The 17,943-nt window shown below is 40.2% G+C and overlaps 1 protein-coding gene across 1 annotated transcript in view; it reads left to right on the forward strand.

Annotated features, from left to right (window-relative positions):
• The window catches only part of LOC126262344 (nuclear pore complex protein Nup160 homolog), an 82,756-nt gene that overhangs the window by 31,877 nt on the left and 32,936 nt on the right, over positions 1-17,943 (forward strand). Inside the window, exon 3 of the mRNA XM_049958914.1 lies at positions 16,279-17,646. Within this exon, the coding sequence (XP_049814871.1) occupies positions 16,279-17,646 (1,368 nt within the window). The remainder of the gene's footprint in view (positions 1-16,278; positions 17,647-17,943) is intronic.

A 17,943-nucleotide genomic window follows, 5' to 3' on the forward strand; every position in this document is an offset into this window, starting at 1 on the left:
TGTTCCTGTAGTGAATTGAATGACATTCCACTTGGGGATTTAAATTCTTATGCCACTATCGGTAGAAATATGCATCCTCGCACATACGATTTGAAGTTATGTGTGGGTGTTATTCTTCTAAATTTTTGATTAATTTTTCTAACAAAGGAATGTGGAACTTAAGAAAATTGTAGTACTGCCAAGAACGGCCATCCAGAGAGTCAGCAACTTGTCTACTTCCTGTAGTGTTACAGATAGGGTGGCTTAGTGATACAGTGCTAGACAATGAATCCAAAGGTCTGGGGGTTCAATCCAGGGTGAACAATAGGATTTTTGTGTGTCATTTATCATGTCTTTCCATCTCTGACAGTGTATGTTGATGTGAAAAATGCTGAGTTACTACATGGTTCCAAAGTCTTTGGTAAACTGTAGGTCCCCCTATAACTGACTGACTAAGTCAACTCAAAGGTAGGAGGAAGGCAACAGTGTACCATGCCTAGTAAAGCACTGAGACATTCAAACCAACCTTCTGATTGACAACAGCTTTACTATTTTTAGTGTTTCATCTTATGATCAAATATCCATGGAAAAAATGATGTTATTTTTAGTGTTTCATCTTATGATCAAGTATCCATGGAAAAAATGATGTTAAGACACAATTATAAGTCATGATCAAAAAGTTTCCACTCAAATGCCATACAATCGAGAATTGGTATGTCAACCAGGGAAAATCACCATGAGCATTGAGGCAGTCATTCCACTGATGCACCATATTAAAGGTATCTGTTTGGTAAAACACCATGTTCTGCTGCGTGAAAAAGTCCATAACTGCCTGCTGCACATCCTCATGCAACAGGACTCATCGACCCTTCAAGACCTTTTTCAAGACACTGAAGCGTTGATGATTCTATGGGGAGAGATCAGGACTGTAGGGCGGGTGCTCCAGTGTCCCAACATGAACTGACTGCATTAAGACATTTGCAATATGGGGATGTGTGTTGTGGAACAGTAGCACCCCTTGGCACACCATCCTGTAATGTTGGTTTTTTGACAGACATGTTGCCCGATACACATTCTTCATTCGCCGTTAGGTGTCTACCAGTGTTTGCTCTTCGGCAACAAAGAAAGGAATAACAGCATGTCAGTCCTGTTTGGACGCTATTGGTAATAAGGTTGCCATAGTGCACGCTTCTGCATTTACCACATGCATGTAGGATAGGCACAAAGGCCACACCAGTCCTTTTCCTTCATGTCTGTAATTTATATATCCATGCTAGAGTAATGCTGTGGTGCATATATGCTGCAGCAGTGCCTTCAAACGGAAAATTTTTTGACTGCCCCTTATATTAGGGTTTCACATTCTAACAACCCCACCACAACAAAGGTCAAAATTTAATTATTGTGGTGTTGCTCACGCTACTAAATACTGCATTTTCGGGCAACAACAGTCATATTATGTGGCAGGTGTCATTAGAGCACAGTTAATAAAGTCATTTCATGTAATAATAAAAAAAACTAGGCACTCATCTTTTTGTGTTTCCCACGCTGGTCTCGTCGTAAAATCATGGCTCAATCGTTGAAAATCTAGGTGGTTATGATTCCAAGCTCGGATGCAAAGAGGCCTAGGTTTTATTCTGCTATATTCAAAAGTTTTGTAGATGCACTTCACAAACCATTCTTGAAGATTACACTTGTGCAGGACAATGGTGATGTAAAAAAAGCAATCAGCACTCCGAATTTAAGTTACACTTCCTTTTAATTGCAATATCACGTAAACACAAAACATCACTTCACAATACAAAACATACTTGAAAACATCTTCCTCACATTTTATAAGCCAACTACAATATCCATCTTTCCAACATGATGTCCAACACTTGACTTTCTCTAGGTCCGACACTCTAACAAGTTAACAACTAACTGTCAATCGCTTACGCGCCCAAAAATCAGAGTTACAAGTACGTCAAAGATCATAGTGACAAAAGAAAGAATACACATAAGAATAATATCATAGCAATATAAACATATCGATGTATCACAAATGAAATCAAATCTGAATGTTGTCTCAGAAATATGTTAAGTAGTTAACAGAAACACAGTAGAATATTACTGGTAGCGATAAGTTCAGGTGAGGTGCCGTAATGGTTGCGTAATTCAAGTACCATTACAACATTAAACAAATAAAACTAAATATTGCACACAAAAAATCAGTGGTATCTATGTATGTGCAGTCATATTAGCTTTTGAAAGAATTTGTTCAGAGCAATGCCATTTTCATTAAAATGCTTCTATCCTTCCTGAATCTGTGATCGACTCAGTGCTGGCTGCATCTCAAAAAGAGTCGCATTACATGCAACTGTAATAGTCCCATATACCCTACAGCAAAGTCGGCCACAGCATGCAAAGCCACACATTTGTACAACATATTGTGTGTCAAAGGTTCGGCCTGTCACAGTACATCTCAACTCTGCTCAGTCCGTATCAGAACTGCTCAGAACAGAGTGACATTTTGCTTAGCAGTGCAATGCGCACCATTTCTTGTGGCTTTTGGTGTGACATTTCTCGGCCGGCATGTCTTTCGTTAGTCGTATAAAAGGAACTATGATCTAATGCGGCGAAAGTGGTAGGTTGTCATGCCAGCTCATCTGCAGTCAGCTATCCTGTGAAATATTTCCATGATGCTCCAACATCTGGTCATCTGGAATTCACGAAGAAGGAATCAGACGCGGATATCATTGGCCAGCTCTCTGCTGATCCTTTAGATACTATACGAGCCACTGTAAGAAATGCCAAGGACAGAAGCACATGCTGTGATTAACTTGGGAGCATCTGCTACCATTTCCACCTACAGCAGCATCATTCCAACAAATTTATATCAACATCTTGGGGAGGTTCAAAGTCAACAAATGGTAATCAGTGTATAATACTAGTGTTTGGTAAAAACTAATAGCAACACTGCCATAACACAGTGAAAGAATAAAAGGAAATCAGCAATAACCAGACCTGGTGAACAGAACGCATGGTCTAAAAACTTATATTTAAAATCTCCACCCACCACACACACACACACACACACACACACACACACACACACACTGGCAAAGAACCAGCACAGTATTGTGATGAAAGGTTATATTTTTCCCATTTTGCAACCTTCCCTATTTTCATATTAGTATTTTTTTCTGCTGTTGCTCCAGAAGGCTTGCATCACTTGTCTTGTTGATCCCTGACTTTATTAAATTGTTTTCACCATTTTTTTTCACAAGGAATAATCATTTCACTCTGCCCTCAACTTGATGTTAGCTTCTTCCTATAACAGATTTACTGCAACATAGTCAACTTATACATAATGAAGAAATTTTGTGAGTAGGATACCAGAACAGTTGTGGAATGAAGTAAAGCTTAATTACAAGATATTTTCCATGTAACAATGTTCGAAATATCCAACAATAAATGTTCTGTAATTGAAACTTCTTGTTTGAGGAAAAAAGGATAACAATTAGAAAATATTTTCCACAGTAAAACTTACAGATGGAAAAATGCTCTGAATGGTTCAAAAGTTCTATTTGGTACAGATTTCATTCTAAAGAAACAACTGTGCCACCTGTAACAGTCCTACGTCACAGTGAACTAGCTTGATAGTATCTTGATGTATCAAGTGTATACCCTACAGGATACACACCCACAGACTCTACTGGGCAATCCAATTGGTGAAAATGCTGCTTGTGAGAAAATTATCCATCAGTTTGGCTCAAAGTGGACAGTTATCATTCATGAAGTGTGGATAAACTGCACCTCGGTAGAGTTGTGCATGTGGTTGCAGTACATCTACCATCTGCCTGTGGAATTCCCGCAGCCAGTAACTAAATGTTGAATTTTTGTATGCCCAACCATATTAAAACATCCTGTACTGCAAACCTGGCAGCGCAAAATTGGCAACATCTTACAATGTCGCTATGATATTACTCGGTACAGCTTTCCTTTCTAGTATATGTGCAGCAAGTATAATTCTGGAAATTTAGTGTGGTAAATCTGGGGAAAAACATTCATTCACTCGCTCACTCATTATCCAATTGTATTGTTGCTCACTTGACTATAAATGAGCTAGTCGCTATCCTCCTGTGAATGGGCACGCCACTGAATGTCTTGCATACAGACAAATTACTCTTAGCCTCCAATATAGAGACATAATGAAATGTAAGAAGTCATTCAGAGAATCAAAACATAGTACAGGGACATGTAAGTAGAAAGACTATTGTTGTTAGATTACATGAATGATGATAAGTAGCTGGAAACAATAACAACATTGATATGTGGGAATCACTGCTTGGAATGGCCTAACATCCAATGGCTGCTTTAGTCATTCTTGGAAAATATTAGGTTGCGGCAGAAGTTTGTAGCATTTTTCCATAAGTTTAATGACAGATACACATAAGAGAGACTCTAGTCATCAATAATATATTGTCCTTCAACATTATGAAAAGGAAAGTTTTCATTCACCATATAGTGGAGAGACTGTGACAAATAAATAAAGCTTTCAGCCAGTAAGACCTTTGTCAATGAGACTCGCACACGCACACGGTCGTGTGTGTGGGCCACACCTGTGCGAGTGCGCACGAACGCGCCAGTGTGGGTGTGCGCGTGAGTGTGAGTGGGCATACATGTGCGTGCATCCGTCCATCAGTCATCCACCCATGACAAAGGCCACACTGACTGAAAGCTTCATTTGTGACAGTCTCCCCGTTGTGCCCATCTGTGACCCAGCACCCCCGCCGCATGGCGAGTAGCATTGGGACTGATGTATAGTCGTTTTTTAACTCCTCTTTGCCTTTATGTTCTACAGTTTCGACTTGGGTGCATATGACCCCTAGTTGTTTTTTTGCACCCTAAAGCAAAGCAAATCAAAACAAAACCAAAACATCCATATCATCCGACATGGATCCCATCAAACATTTATGGGACATAATCGAGGGGTCAGTCCGTGTACAAAATACTGCACTGGCTATACTTTCACAGTTACAGATGGCTTTGGCAGCAGCATGGCTCAACATTGCTGCAGGATACTTCCAACGACTTGTTGAATCTGTGCCCTGTTGAATTGCTGCACTATGTTGGGCAAAAGAGGTCTCACAGGATATTAGGAGGTATCCCATGACTTTTTTCACCTCAGTGTATTAGTCAGCTGCAGAAAATTTCAGGTTTAGGTCCTGGAATTTGACACAGAAAGCTGTGTGAAAACAGTAATTGAAGGAAATGAAATCTTAAACTCTTAATGGAATATGTACTAAAAGATTGTCTGGACATGAATGGTAGTGGCATATTTATTGCCCTGAGGCACACAACAGTGTGTAACAAGATAATTATTATCAGAATTCGTGAAATCTCGGGTGATCAGCCGAGTTTATTATCAGAATCCAAGATAATCTGGGTTGAGGTAAGAATCAAAGAAGATACAAAAAATAATAATCGGTGTTTCTATTGGCCACACCTTCTGGTATTGAAGTTCTAGGATCACATAAAGAGAAATCTTGAAAAATGTTGTACATAAAGTCTCTGGTCATGCTTAAGGGATATAGAAAGATTTCAATCCCTGGGTAACAAACTTGTTTAAAACCATGTGAAGGGAAGATGATGTCGATATTACATTCACCGTACTTTCCAAAAACCCTTTTGAGCATTTCGTGAGACATCACAGTAGTGAGGCAAATGTGTTAAAACAGCTGGCAACAATGCTTGAACATTTCACTTCAGTGAATGTAGAGATAAGAATCAGCAACTGCAAGGCTACTGTAGCATCACTGAATGCTCAGATGGAACAAAAAATTATGAAAATAACACAGTATTTCTGTCTAGCAAGGAGACAAGAAAATTAGCTCTGGGGAGGAGAAAGTAAACTATCTATGACATCAAATTCAGAAGTATTTTTGGTTTTCTTCTAGGTAAGATTGTGCTGTACAGTATAATGAGGAGTAGGCAGGACCCACCAAGGATCAATAATGTCAGAATGGTACTACAAATACAAAGGTAGCTGTAAATTTGATAGAAATTTCTTACCTGTCAAGTTCACAAAAACTCAACAACGTTTTGGTCCTACATGAACTTAGTCTGTGGATTAAATTCAGTTCTCCAAAAGCATACTAAATATTAGGACGTGTTTTTCATGCAATTGAAAAGTTCGCAACAACGAGACCCAGTGTGTTGTTCTTCAGGGGAGGAATTCTCAAAAGCAAATGCTGTCTGGTTCGATTCCCGGCAGGGTCAGGGATTTTCCTCGTGATGACTGGGTGTTGTGTGATGTCCTTAGGTTAGTTAGGTCTAAGTAGTTCTAAGTTCTAGGGGACTGATGACCATGTTAAGTCCCACAGTGCTCAGAGCCATTTGAACCATTTTGAAATGCTGCCTGTTGTATACTTCAAGAAGGTGTGATAGTCTTTGTTACTGTCCACAAATATATCAACAACTTGACATACAATGTTTTTAGCTCATTGAGGGTGTTTTCACACAATGCAGTGAAGTACAGGGATAACACATTCTCATGACTTTGTAACAATCTTAAGAAAGACTTGAAGAGGATTAGCTACAAAATACTCAGTGTTCATAAAGTAATGTAATGCACATAAACTGATGGAAACTCAGTATAGTTTGACTGCGATTGGTGATCAGTCACTAGAATCAATTAGAATGTCATACGTTTAAGAATATGTTCCAGCCTAATTGAATGTGAAATGACCCTACAAATCTAGCTGTAGGTATATCAGTTGTCAGCCCTCCAGGAAGCCCATAGCTCTTTTGTGGGATGTGTGTGTGGCACACATGGATCCCTGAGCTATTGCAGCATCTCTTCTCTCCTAGCCTTCATTGTCTTCATCGCATCCACTCATTCCCATCCTAGCTCCTACCCCTCTTGCCTCCCTCAGTGTTTCCCTGTACAACAACCCTGCTATTGCCTCGGTTCTGCTATTCCTGTGCGGTCTTGTGTCGCATTCCCACTCTTTTTTTCTTTTTTTTATGTTATTAAATGTTTTGGTCCTCCTTGGAGTTGACCTCCCTTTCTAAATTGTTCCTGTAGTGTTAGCCATTGGATAAAAGCTCCCTCTCTAGTATCTTGGGCAATGGGTCTCCCACACCTCTTGTGCCCCCCCCCCCCCCAATTCCTTCATGACCATAGCCTCCATAAAAAAACCACACACACACACACACACACGCACACACACACACACACACACACACACACACACACACACACCACAAGGTCACCAGCACAATAGCCAGTCCTTGTGGTGGGACTGTCATGTACTCATTGGCTTAGCCCCCATGACAATCCAGGGACCATATTTCTGGTACCTGAGCTGTCACTGCCTTGTGTGTGCCTAGGAGTGGTTGCTCATCTTTTTGAGGCATTGGAACTTACAGCAGTGAATGCCATGACAGGTGGCTCTTGATGCAGCTGAGTGGTGCCCATAAGGTGAGCCCCTGATCAGAATGGGTGATACCAGTGCTAAGCTCCACACTTCTGGCCACTCTTTTGTGGCTGTCTCTTTAGATAGGAACAGTTCTCTCTGTGCTCCTATTTTGCTTCCTAGTCGTTCTCTTCTCTCCCTGGTAGGAGGGCTAGGCCCAACTCCTTGGAACGAAACCCTTTCTCTGTTAATTGGTTGTTCCAGGATAGACGTGGAGCCTCCACCACTTACCAAACCTCTCTTTTTTTGGAGAACACACTGAAGATAATTTTGCTGAAGCTGATTCCCTTAGTAAGATGCGATCAGGTTCGCTACTGATTAAAACATCGTTTGCCTGTGCTTGTGAATGCTTAGGAGACATTCTGGTGAGCATTGGTCCTCACCAGCCTCAAATATAACACAGGGCATTATTTGCTACAGAGACCTCCTTTTTCACTTTAATGGGGAACTGAGGACTAATCTGGCATGCCACGGTGTTCATTTCGTCCAGTGAGTCCATAGAAGTTTAAAGGATGATTGTGTCAATACTGACACGTTCATCCTGTATTTTGAGGGCAACGCCCTTCTGGAAAAAGTAAATTTATGGTTTACCTTGCGATGTGAAGCCCTATATCCCATCTCCCATGTGCTGTTTCTGTTTTGCTCACATGTCTTTGGGATGTGAGATGACTCCTATTTCTGGTGACAGTGGCCGTCCTCTCCATGTGGGGAGTCCTTGCACCACACTGCCCAAGTATGTGAACTGTTCTGGCCCACATTCTCCTCACTCATCAGATTGGCTGAACTATAAAAATGAAGGAAAATTCGGGAATTCAAAACTCTTGACTGTCTATCCTACCCTGATGCCCAACAGAAATTCGACTGCCTCCACCTGTTACCTGTAACTTTTGCCTTCACTTTTATTTTATTTATTTACACGTCTACTTCCAATGTTGGAAGAGAAAGACAAGGCTGCGAAAGTGTGCTTGGACCAGAGGGTTGGGGCTGCCAAAATGTGGAAGGTGAAAGACTATTGGAATTCCATCAAAGTAATGGCTTGCTGGTTGGGAACTCTTGGTTCAGGAAAAGGGAGAGCCACAAGATTACCTGGTACAGTCAAGACTTAAAGAGAAAGTCGATAGTTGACTACTTCCTGTACGATAGTGGGATTAATAGGAACATCATTGACATTAAGGTAATACCATCAGAGGCCTTGGATAGCAACCACCGTTTGCTGGCCACGAACCTGAGAGGGACTAAGGATAATAAAGGAACAGAAAACCAGGAAAGACGTACAAGGGTATGGAAGTTGAAGGAGGAAGAAAGCAGGCCACAATACCTACAAGTAGTAAAGGAAAGCATCCCAAAGGATGAACCAAAAAAGGTAGAAGAGGAATGGGTAGATTCAAGGGAACATTAGAAAGTGTGGCCGAAGCAATATATGGGAGGACAAGCAACAAAAAGAGATGGAAAGAAACACCCTGGTGGAATGATAAAACAAAGGATATAGTACAGAAGAAGAATAGAGCCTTTAGCGTATGGTTCCAGAAGAGAACAGTAGAGACAAGAGAAGAGTATCAAGCAAGAAAAAAAGAAGCAAAAAGAGTGGTGATGAAGGAAAGAAGAAAGTGGATGGAACAGTGGACCAGAATGATAGAGGAGGATAGTGAAGGTTCAGAAAAGGTGTTATATGGGATGATTAAAAGTAAGAGGAAGAACGGTATGATAGATTATGCTCTAATGGTGAACAAAAGCGGACAAGATGTAGAGAATAAGGAGGAACTCAAGAAAATGTGGAAGGAGTAGTTTCAAGAACTCCTCAACCCGAATGGAGACCTGTATGAGGAGGAACAAGCTGAGGAGAAAAAAGAAGAGGAACAGCAAATAGAAAAAGACCTTACATGGGGAGAAGTGGAAGAGGCATTGGGCAAGATGAACGAAGGGAAGTCACCAGGTCTGGATGAGCTAAGTGTAGAGATGGTGAGAGCAGCAGGAGAGGCGGGGATACAATGGCTATATCGAGTAATGAAAATTGTGTAGAGACAGATGATCCCAGAAGACTGGAAGAAGGGAATAATTGTCCCGATCTTTAAGAAGGGAAATAGAAAAGAGCACAAGAACTATCAGGGGATAACATTGACGAGTCATCGTGCAAAGATTTTTGACAAAATTTTGGAAGTACGAATTCGAGCAAAATTAGAAGGAAGAATGAGAGAAGAGCAACATGGCTTCAGAACAGGAAGGTCTGCGGTGGATCTAATTTTTGCTGTAGGACAACTGCAGAAACAGCACTATGAATATGGAATAGATCTAGTAATGACCTTCCTGGACATTGAAAAAGTGTATGATAGTGTATGTGGAAGCCAAGTGTGGAAAGCCCTGGAGAATAAAGGAGTAGCAAAACAGATTATTTAGAGGATAAGGGAAATATAACATGGAAGTGTGAGATGTGTGAAAGTGGGAGGAGAGAGATCAGCTTGGATTGAACAGAAGAATGGCTTTAGACAGGGAAGTGCACTTTCACCATTACTCTTCATTATAGTGATGGATGATATAATGAGTACAGTAGCACAAGTAACTGGTGAAAGGAAGATGAAAGCTATGGTGTTTGCAGATGATCTGATGATTTGGGGGAATGAGGAGGAGGAAGTACAAGAGCAGTTGGACGTATGGGAACGAACAGTTCAAGAATATGGGATGAAATTTAGTATAAGTAAGAGGGAGATGATTACCGCAATAAGAAAGAAGGAGAGAGGAACAACTGGAATAACAGTTGGTGGGGAACGATTGAGGAGAGTGGAGAGTTTCAAGTACCTAGGAAGCCTGCCTGATACAGGAAGAGGGAAAAATGGCCGAGAAATAAACAAGCAAGGATGTACCCCAAATCAGGAAAAAGGTTATATAACGGTCATACTATGTCCCGATCCTGACATACGCATCAGAAACCTGGGTTATGAAAGGAAGAGAGAGAAGCAAAGTACAAGCTAGTGAGATGAAATTCTTGAGAAACAATATTGGAGTGACAAAGATAGACAGGTTAAGAAATGAGAGGATCAGAGAGTTAATGAACGTGGAACGATTACAGGAGGAGATAGAGAAATCAGGACTGAGATTGTATGGACACTTTAAGAGAACAGAGGAGAAGAGGATACACGAGGCCAAGAGGAAGGCCGAGAGACAGATGGGCTGATAGGAGTAGAGGAATGCGTCCAGAAGAAAGGAGAAGACTGGACCAAGGTGAAGACGGAGAGATGGTGGCAAGACAGAAGACGATGGAGAGGCCTATGTTCCATACAGAAACTGTCCAAGATGATGATGATGATGACACGTCTAGTTCTGTAGGACCAAATTGAGGAGCAAATCTCCAAGGTCATGGAATGTGTCAGTACATGAAATTACAAAATAAAGGTAATCACAGATAAAAATACATTCGGGAGGACGACGGTTCAATCCCGTGTCCGGCCATCCTGATTTAGGTTTTCCGTGATTTCCCTAAATCACTCCAGGCAAATGCCGGGATGGTTCCTCTGAAAGGGCACGGCCGACTTCCTTCCCCATCCTTCCCTAATCCGATGAGACCGATGACCACGCTGTCTGGTCTCCTTCCCCAAAAACCAACCAACAGATAAAAATAAAATGTTTATGAACCCAAAAAAAGTCTAGACTTAAATGTGAATGTATGTGCAATACATCTGGACCGTAACATACTTTCCTTGAAAACAATGTTACAGAGAAGTACAGTTATGTTACACATTTTTACATAATGATTGTTCACTTTGCATTTAGTACATAAAATAATACAACATGCTAGTTACATGTATTCAGTTGAAAAAGACGTACCACGTCTTTTACAAATCGCTTTAACACTTATTGTACAGATGTTGTACAGTTCACAGAAAAGGTTTGAATATCCCACCATGAACGTCAGTGCAGTTTTGTGCTCTAGTGATGACATATTTTGTTGCTTGTTCAATTGCCTGTGGTTGGTTCCTAACCAATTCAGCAGTATCCATGATGTGACAAAGCAGTTTATCTCGTGTATTTACCTTCACTTTGTGCACCTCTGATTTCATCCAACCCCATAAACAGAAATCTGAAGTGTAAGGTCAGGTGATCTTGGAGGCCAGTTAATAGCACCGCCATGGGCAATCTAGTGATAGGGTAGGTGCGGTTGAGATGGTCCCCCCCACATAAGGTAACGTGTGTAGGGGCATCGTCATTTTGAAAGTAAATCCCAGTTCGCATGGCTAAAGGAACATCTTCCAATAGTTCCACAAATGAGTTTTCCAAAAAATGCAGGTACCTCTCTCCCATCAATTGCTGATTGATGATAAATGGACCTATCAGAAGGTTACCGATCATGCCGCATCAAACATTTATGGCAAAACGAACTTGGAAATTGCTATCCACTGAAGCGTGTGTATTTTCCTATGACCATTGATGATTATTGTGAGTGGTGTTTATCCCGTGTCATGAAAACTGAGCATTGTCAGTGAATAGTATGTATGGAAGCAAATGACTATTCTCAATTACCCAGTGACAGAATTGAAGTTGTTGGGCATTTTCGCCAACGTGGAGATTTTGGACGCGCTGTCTGTTAACTGGATACAGGTTTTCCGCATGTAATGTTTCCCATACACATGTCTGTGGGACAATCATATACAGGGACATTCTTCGTATGCTTGTACCAGGACTTCGCTCAGCACGTGCGATAATTTCTTCCTGTTCTTGCAAAGCTTGTTGATGTGCACGCTCGGCCGAAAAATGTCAATTTGGAAGAGAGCCTGTTGCACGCAAAGTGATAAACACTTTGGTAAACACCCTGCGAACAGGTAATCATAGTTGGGGCGCCAAGGACCAGTATTGGGACAACTCCTCTTCCTTATTTATATAAATGATATGCCCTCTGGTATTAGGTGTAATTCTAAAATATTTGTGTTTGCTGATGATACTAGCTTGACAGTAAAGGATGCTGAGTGCAACACTGGCTCAGTTTCAAACAGTGCAGTTCATGACAAAAGTTCATGGCTTGTAGAAAATAAACTTACACTTAATCACAGTAAGACTCAGTTTTTACAGTTTCTAACACACAATTCAACAAACCTGACATTTTGATTAACAAACCTGACATTTTAATTTCACAGAACGGGCATATGATTAGTGAAACTGAACAGTTCGGAGTTCTAGGTGTTCAGATAGATAGCAAACTGTCATGGTAAGCCCACAATCCCACCTGTTCTTTTGCTCTTCTTCCCTTTCTTGTGTGTCCTGTCTGACTTGGTGTTCTTCCTCTGTTTTCCTGTACTTCTCTCACCCTGTCCATGTTACTAGTGTTTACTGCATATTGTCGGGTGGGAACCTCTGGTAAGTGATGGGGGATGTCCCTCTCATCACAATTTCTGCCTTTGATGGTCCCCAGCTCCTCCGTGGTCCCTGGACAGAGTACCTGTTCACCAACCAACCAGCCATGCCAGTTGTCATACTGATATTTATTGGAAGAAGAAGAAGAAGAAGAAGAATAAAGGGAGGGGCAGGGGGGGGGGGAATTTTAAGAAATGCCAAGCTGTCAGTCATGGATATTTGTTTAATCAGTGCAAAAGCTTCTCAAAAATACCCAATACCCAATACATTCCATAAAGATGTGCTGCGAGATATTGTACGGGGGAAAGGAGTAGCCTTACACTCTAAATTCCAAGGGCTCACATTGTAATAAAGAGCCCAGAAACATACTGTTCCCTTCAATTTATACTTATCATAATAACCATGACAAATTTGGCCTCCAAAGAAAGCTGTAAATGTGGGTACTTACTAACATGAATTGGTTGCTGTATTAGCCTTCTGGTTGTCGTTTAATGTTGAATTAGTATCCAGGAATGTGAGAGTGACATTACAGATACGATCTGCCGTGCTGTATGGATTTGTTCTGAAGTATTTATTCTAACTATGGCCCAAGTAGCTGAAGCGTTGCAAAGGGGTGTGCATTACTTTGTTTACTGACGGATAACCACATCTCCCCCTCTCTCTCTCTCTCTCTCTCTCTCTCTCTCTCTCGCCGCCGCCCCACCCCCCTTCTCTTTCTCGCAGCAGGTATACACATCTACTGTAAAGAGTCATGAAAATTTTCCCTCTTTCGCATATTACTGCTATTCAACTGGTGACACACGATAAACCTGTACCAGTGTATAAAAGGGACTATGAAGATGCAAAATTATGCTGTACTTTTAATCACTTCTTCATCTTTATTCAGCAAACAACTGTGGAGCACATAGCAAAGGGTACTTCCCATGGTATTAGTTATTAGTGCTTCTTCCCATTCCATTCACATATGGAGTGCAGTAAGCATGATTGCCAGAATGCCTTTGTGGGCCCATTAATTAGTCTTGTTTTTGTAGTCTATATGAAAGCAGTACAGATGGGGCTGTAATATGTTTCTAGAGTCCTCATTTAATAATGGTTTGTGAAACCCTCTATGTTGGTTTTCACAGTATAAGTGATATGACTTCAAGTGTTGTCAGTTTAGGGTTTTTTGTTGTGTCTTTGGATTCATTTCCCATGGGTCAAACAAATCAGTGTTCATATGTGCTGCCCTTCTTGATACATGTTAGATATCCCCTGTTTGTTATATTTGATATAGGCCCTGTGCATTTCACCAGTACATTAAGCTGGACGCATGATGGACATTTTTTTTTCTTTTACTGCATTTTCCACAGCATCTTGCCAATGAACCAAAATCTGCCACTTGCTCTACATTTGACATGAGACTGTGTAATCATTTATATCCCTACGGATGGTTATACTGCGGTGTTTGTGCGAGTTGACCGATGTTGTATTATTATTATTTTTTATTTATTTATTTATTTATTTATTTTTTTTTTGCCCCCTCCAGACAGTGCTTCATTATAGATAGCTACATCATTTGCAAAAGTTCAGCATTAGTATTAATATTGTCTGCAAGGTCATTAATATTCAACATAAACAGTGAGGGTCCCAACATACTTCCCTAGGACACATCCAAAGTTACTACTACATCTGCTATGACATTGCGTCCAAGATAACGTGGTGTGTCCATACCAGGAAATCCTCAGTCCAATACCAAATTTAGCTATATATCCATATGATCGTACTTCCATTAAAAAGTGTTGTTGTACTGAGCCAAATGCTTTTCAGAAGTAAAGACATATTGCATCTACATGACTGCGTTGATGATTAATTACAAGGAAACATTTCCAAGAGTCAATGAACGATCTTGATGAAACTTGGCAGGTGCATAGATGGGCCAAAATAATGCAATGCTTGGTTGATGATCCGGATAATCACGAATCCATATTACTGAGGTCCGTATAATTGAGTCTCTAATGTATGTTGAAAATAAACTGACAACACATTGTGTACAGTGTATTTTCCAAAAATGCTAGTTCAGAAACCCAACTTTATTGCATATGGATGTATGTAACTTGAAAACGTCTTTAATTTATGTTGTAACAAAAGTGTTCTTTTTTCAGAATTAATTAATGGTGGTTGGAAATTTTGCAAAACATCTAATTATTACAAAATTTGATTATACAGTTTTTAAGAATGTTAATTATCTATCATCTTTTATATGAGAAACATTTTTTAATATTTCATCGTTTTGAAGATGTTTCCTCCAAACCTAAAATTCCATATTACCTTTCAGGGTGTGTTTTAACTCTGAAAAGTGATATTGGGCACAAGAAAGAAAGAAAGAAAGAAATATGTATTGGATTATTTTGATCCCTCTTCACACATATGCCAAGTTTCATTAAGATTGTTTATTGACACTTGAGAATGTTCTCTTGTCAGACCTAGGAAGGTAGGAGACAAAGATCTTTGTCTCACCTCATCTTCTCATTGTGTAGGTCCCTGTCATCCTGCTCTTCCTTTGTAACCTTTCTCAGCCTATTCCACTGCCTCCATGAGGAAGAAAGATTAGTTCTGAAAGTTGTATTTTTCAGTAAGCTACACATGTTGATGGGTGAGTCTATCGAGGAGCTCAGTTAGCCAACAGGGGCAGTAGATCTGTTGAAGTTAGGCTTCCTATACAGGGACTTAGTCCGCACTGCTTGTCTGTTTCTATAAGCTTAGTGACCTCTGTTGGTTACTATGGTGGAATATGCTGTATCTTGCAGAATGGGAATGCATCTTGCTAAACCTGGATCTGAAGGATGGTGAAAACCTCTGTAAAATTGGCCTTAACTATACAGTGAGCAGTGTACTGATGAGTTGGTTGTCAGTTGATGCAGAACAGTTAATAACTTGCACTCTCTGGAGCTCCGGCTGCATTCCAATTTTATTTTCCAAAAATGGACCACTGGTGTAAACTCACACACAAACCATCGAAGTTTTGTCTACACAGAAACTACTGAGTAATACACAATAATTAGTGTGTAAAAAATTTTTATGCTTATTATCACAAAGGAGAAGGAAAAAAGGCAAATTATCTCCCTTTTATATTCAGGAAGTCCTTGAATAAATTGAGGGATCTCCTAAGCCTGGGGTGACAAGAACAGACAGATTTTTTAATCAATCATAAGGCTCCGTATAAGCAACATGGGTTGCAGATCTTAATAACACATCAGGTGATCACATCCACTTGGCAAGGGCCCTCTGTTTCTGTTCGTTGTCTGTTAAGTAAAATGCTTCGTTTTGCCTTTATTTCTTGATAATGTCATATTATATCCACCTTGTGCCTCTATGGTAATACTTTTGTTTGATTGTACACTCTGTTTACACTAGCAGGAGTAGACTCACAAAAGTGTGTCTGAAGGGAGAAGGGTTTGTTTAGGGTTTTCTTTTTTCTGCAGTGAACATACTAATTTCTTACTGTTCTTTTTTTCCACAGGTGCAGTACTACTTAAATCTGATTAAGAAGTTTGAGATGGAAAAGCATTGGGATAGTGTAATAAACTTAGCTACAATTGGTCTTAGCAAAGCTAAAACAAATGAAGACATATGTACATTTCAGTCTATAATATTTTTACAACACATGAAACTGGGACATTATGTTGAGGCATTTTATATACTTCCACAAATGCCAGTTTCTGTATGTCGTCATGATTGTATGCGACAAGCTATCGTCACTTTGACAGAAAGAAATCATTTTGATTATCTTCTGGAGTTTCCTTGCCAGGATATGTACTCAGAATTTGAGAGTATTCTCTTATCAAGAGCACGAACTATGGATTTACAGGATTCTCCATACTACAACTTCATGTATTCCTTCTTCATCAAAAGGGGGCAGCTATGGGATGCAGCCAAAGTAATGTATGAACAAGGATTTCGCCTAGGACGTGAAGGAGATGGAACTCTCTCAACTATAGAAACACAAAGTCACTGCTATTTAGCTGCAATTAATATCCTCTCACTTCTTGATGAAGATGTGGCGTGGGTTGTGAAGCCTATTGAAAAAGTCCCAATGGGAAATGAATTATTGGACACAGAATTAGATGAACTAGAAGAGGCACTTGGTGAAGAACAGGAACATGAAGAACAACTCGAAGAGTCACATGACGAATTGAAAGAAGAAACTATAGATGATACCATTGAGGTGAAACTGAAGGAAGATGTGTGTGATCAGCAGAGGAAGGTACATGAAGTGCCTCAACAAGAACAGGAAAATGACAAAGATGTGGAAATTGTGGGAGAAGTAAAAGAAAGGCTTACCAAGGAGGAGAGGTGCAGGAGAGCTGTAGCTATTATGGAGGAATTTGAGAGAGAACTTGAAGAAGAACTGGAAAAAGGTGTCGAGGAAGAGATGAAAGATGAGGAAATGTTAAAATGTGAAAGGAAAGATAAAGTACAGCTGTTAACTGTTAATGAAGTGCGTAAGGAATATAAGGTAGTTATGGCAAAAATAAGACTGATGAAATTCTGTCCCAGAGAATACTCCAACATGGCGCCTGGTTTGGGAGTAAATGACTTTGTGGCAGTGCTAACTAGTGTTGGGTTATATGAATTAGCACTTGAACTGTGTGATATTTTTTCTCTCTCCATGCAATCAGTATTTGAGGCACTCACCATGACCTGTATTTCACTGTCAACATTGCGGCGTTACACCACTGAGGACTTGGATTATGCGTGGCAGTGGTTACATGAAAATGGTGTGTCAAACATTGTGGTCAGTGAGCACAATATAGTAAATCTTGCTTGGGGCCTATTGGAAACTTTGTGTGAAAAATATGAAGGACAAGATGACACACAGCTACACAAGGTTTGTCACATTCCTTTTATTTTAATTTTTAATTCTTCCTAGTGAAATTATTCCTTAAGGCTGGTAATGTTCTGTAACAGCAAACTCAGATGTAGAGTTCTATATGGATGGTGTCTGTTCTTTCAGACATGCATATCCAAAAGAATAGACACCATTGACTCAATCAGCAGGTGTATTCAGTACATGCCGAAATAAATATCCAACATTTAGCTGCAGTGGGGTATTACAATATTTCAATGTGGATGCACACCAGTATCTGAACCCTTGAGAGAGTGTGGTTAGGCTGCAAGCAAGTGG

The sequence above is a fragment of the Schistocerca nitens genome, chromosome 6 (genome assembly GCF_023898315.1).
Source record: "Schistocerca nitens isolate TAMUIC-IGC-003100 chromosome 6, iqSchNite1.1, whole genome shotgun sequence".
NCBI lineage: Eukaryota > Metazoa > Arthropoda > Insecta > Orthoptera > Acrididae > Schistocerca > Schistocerca nitens.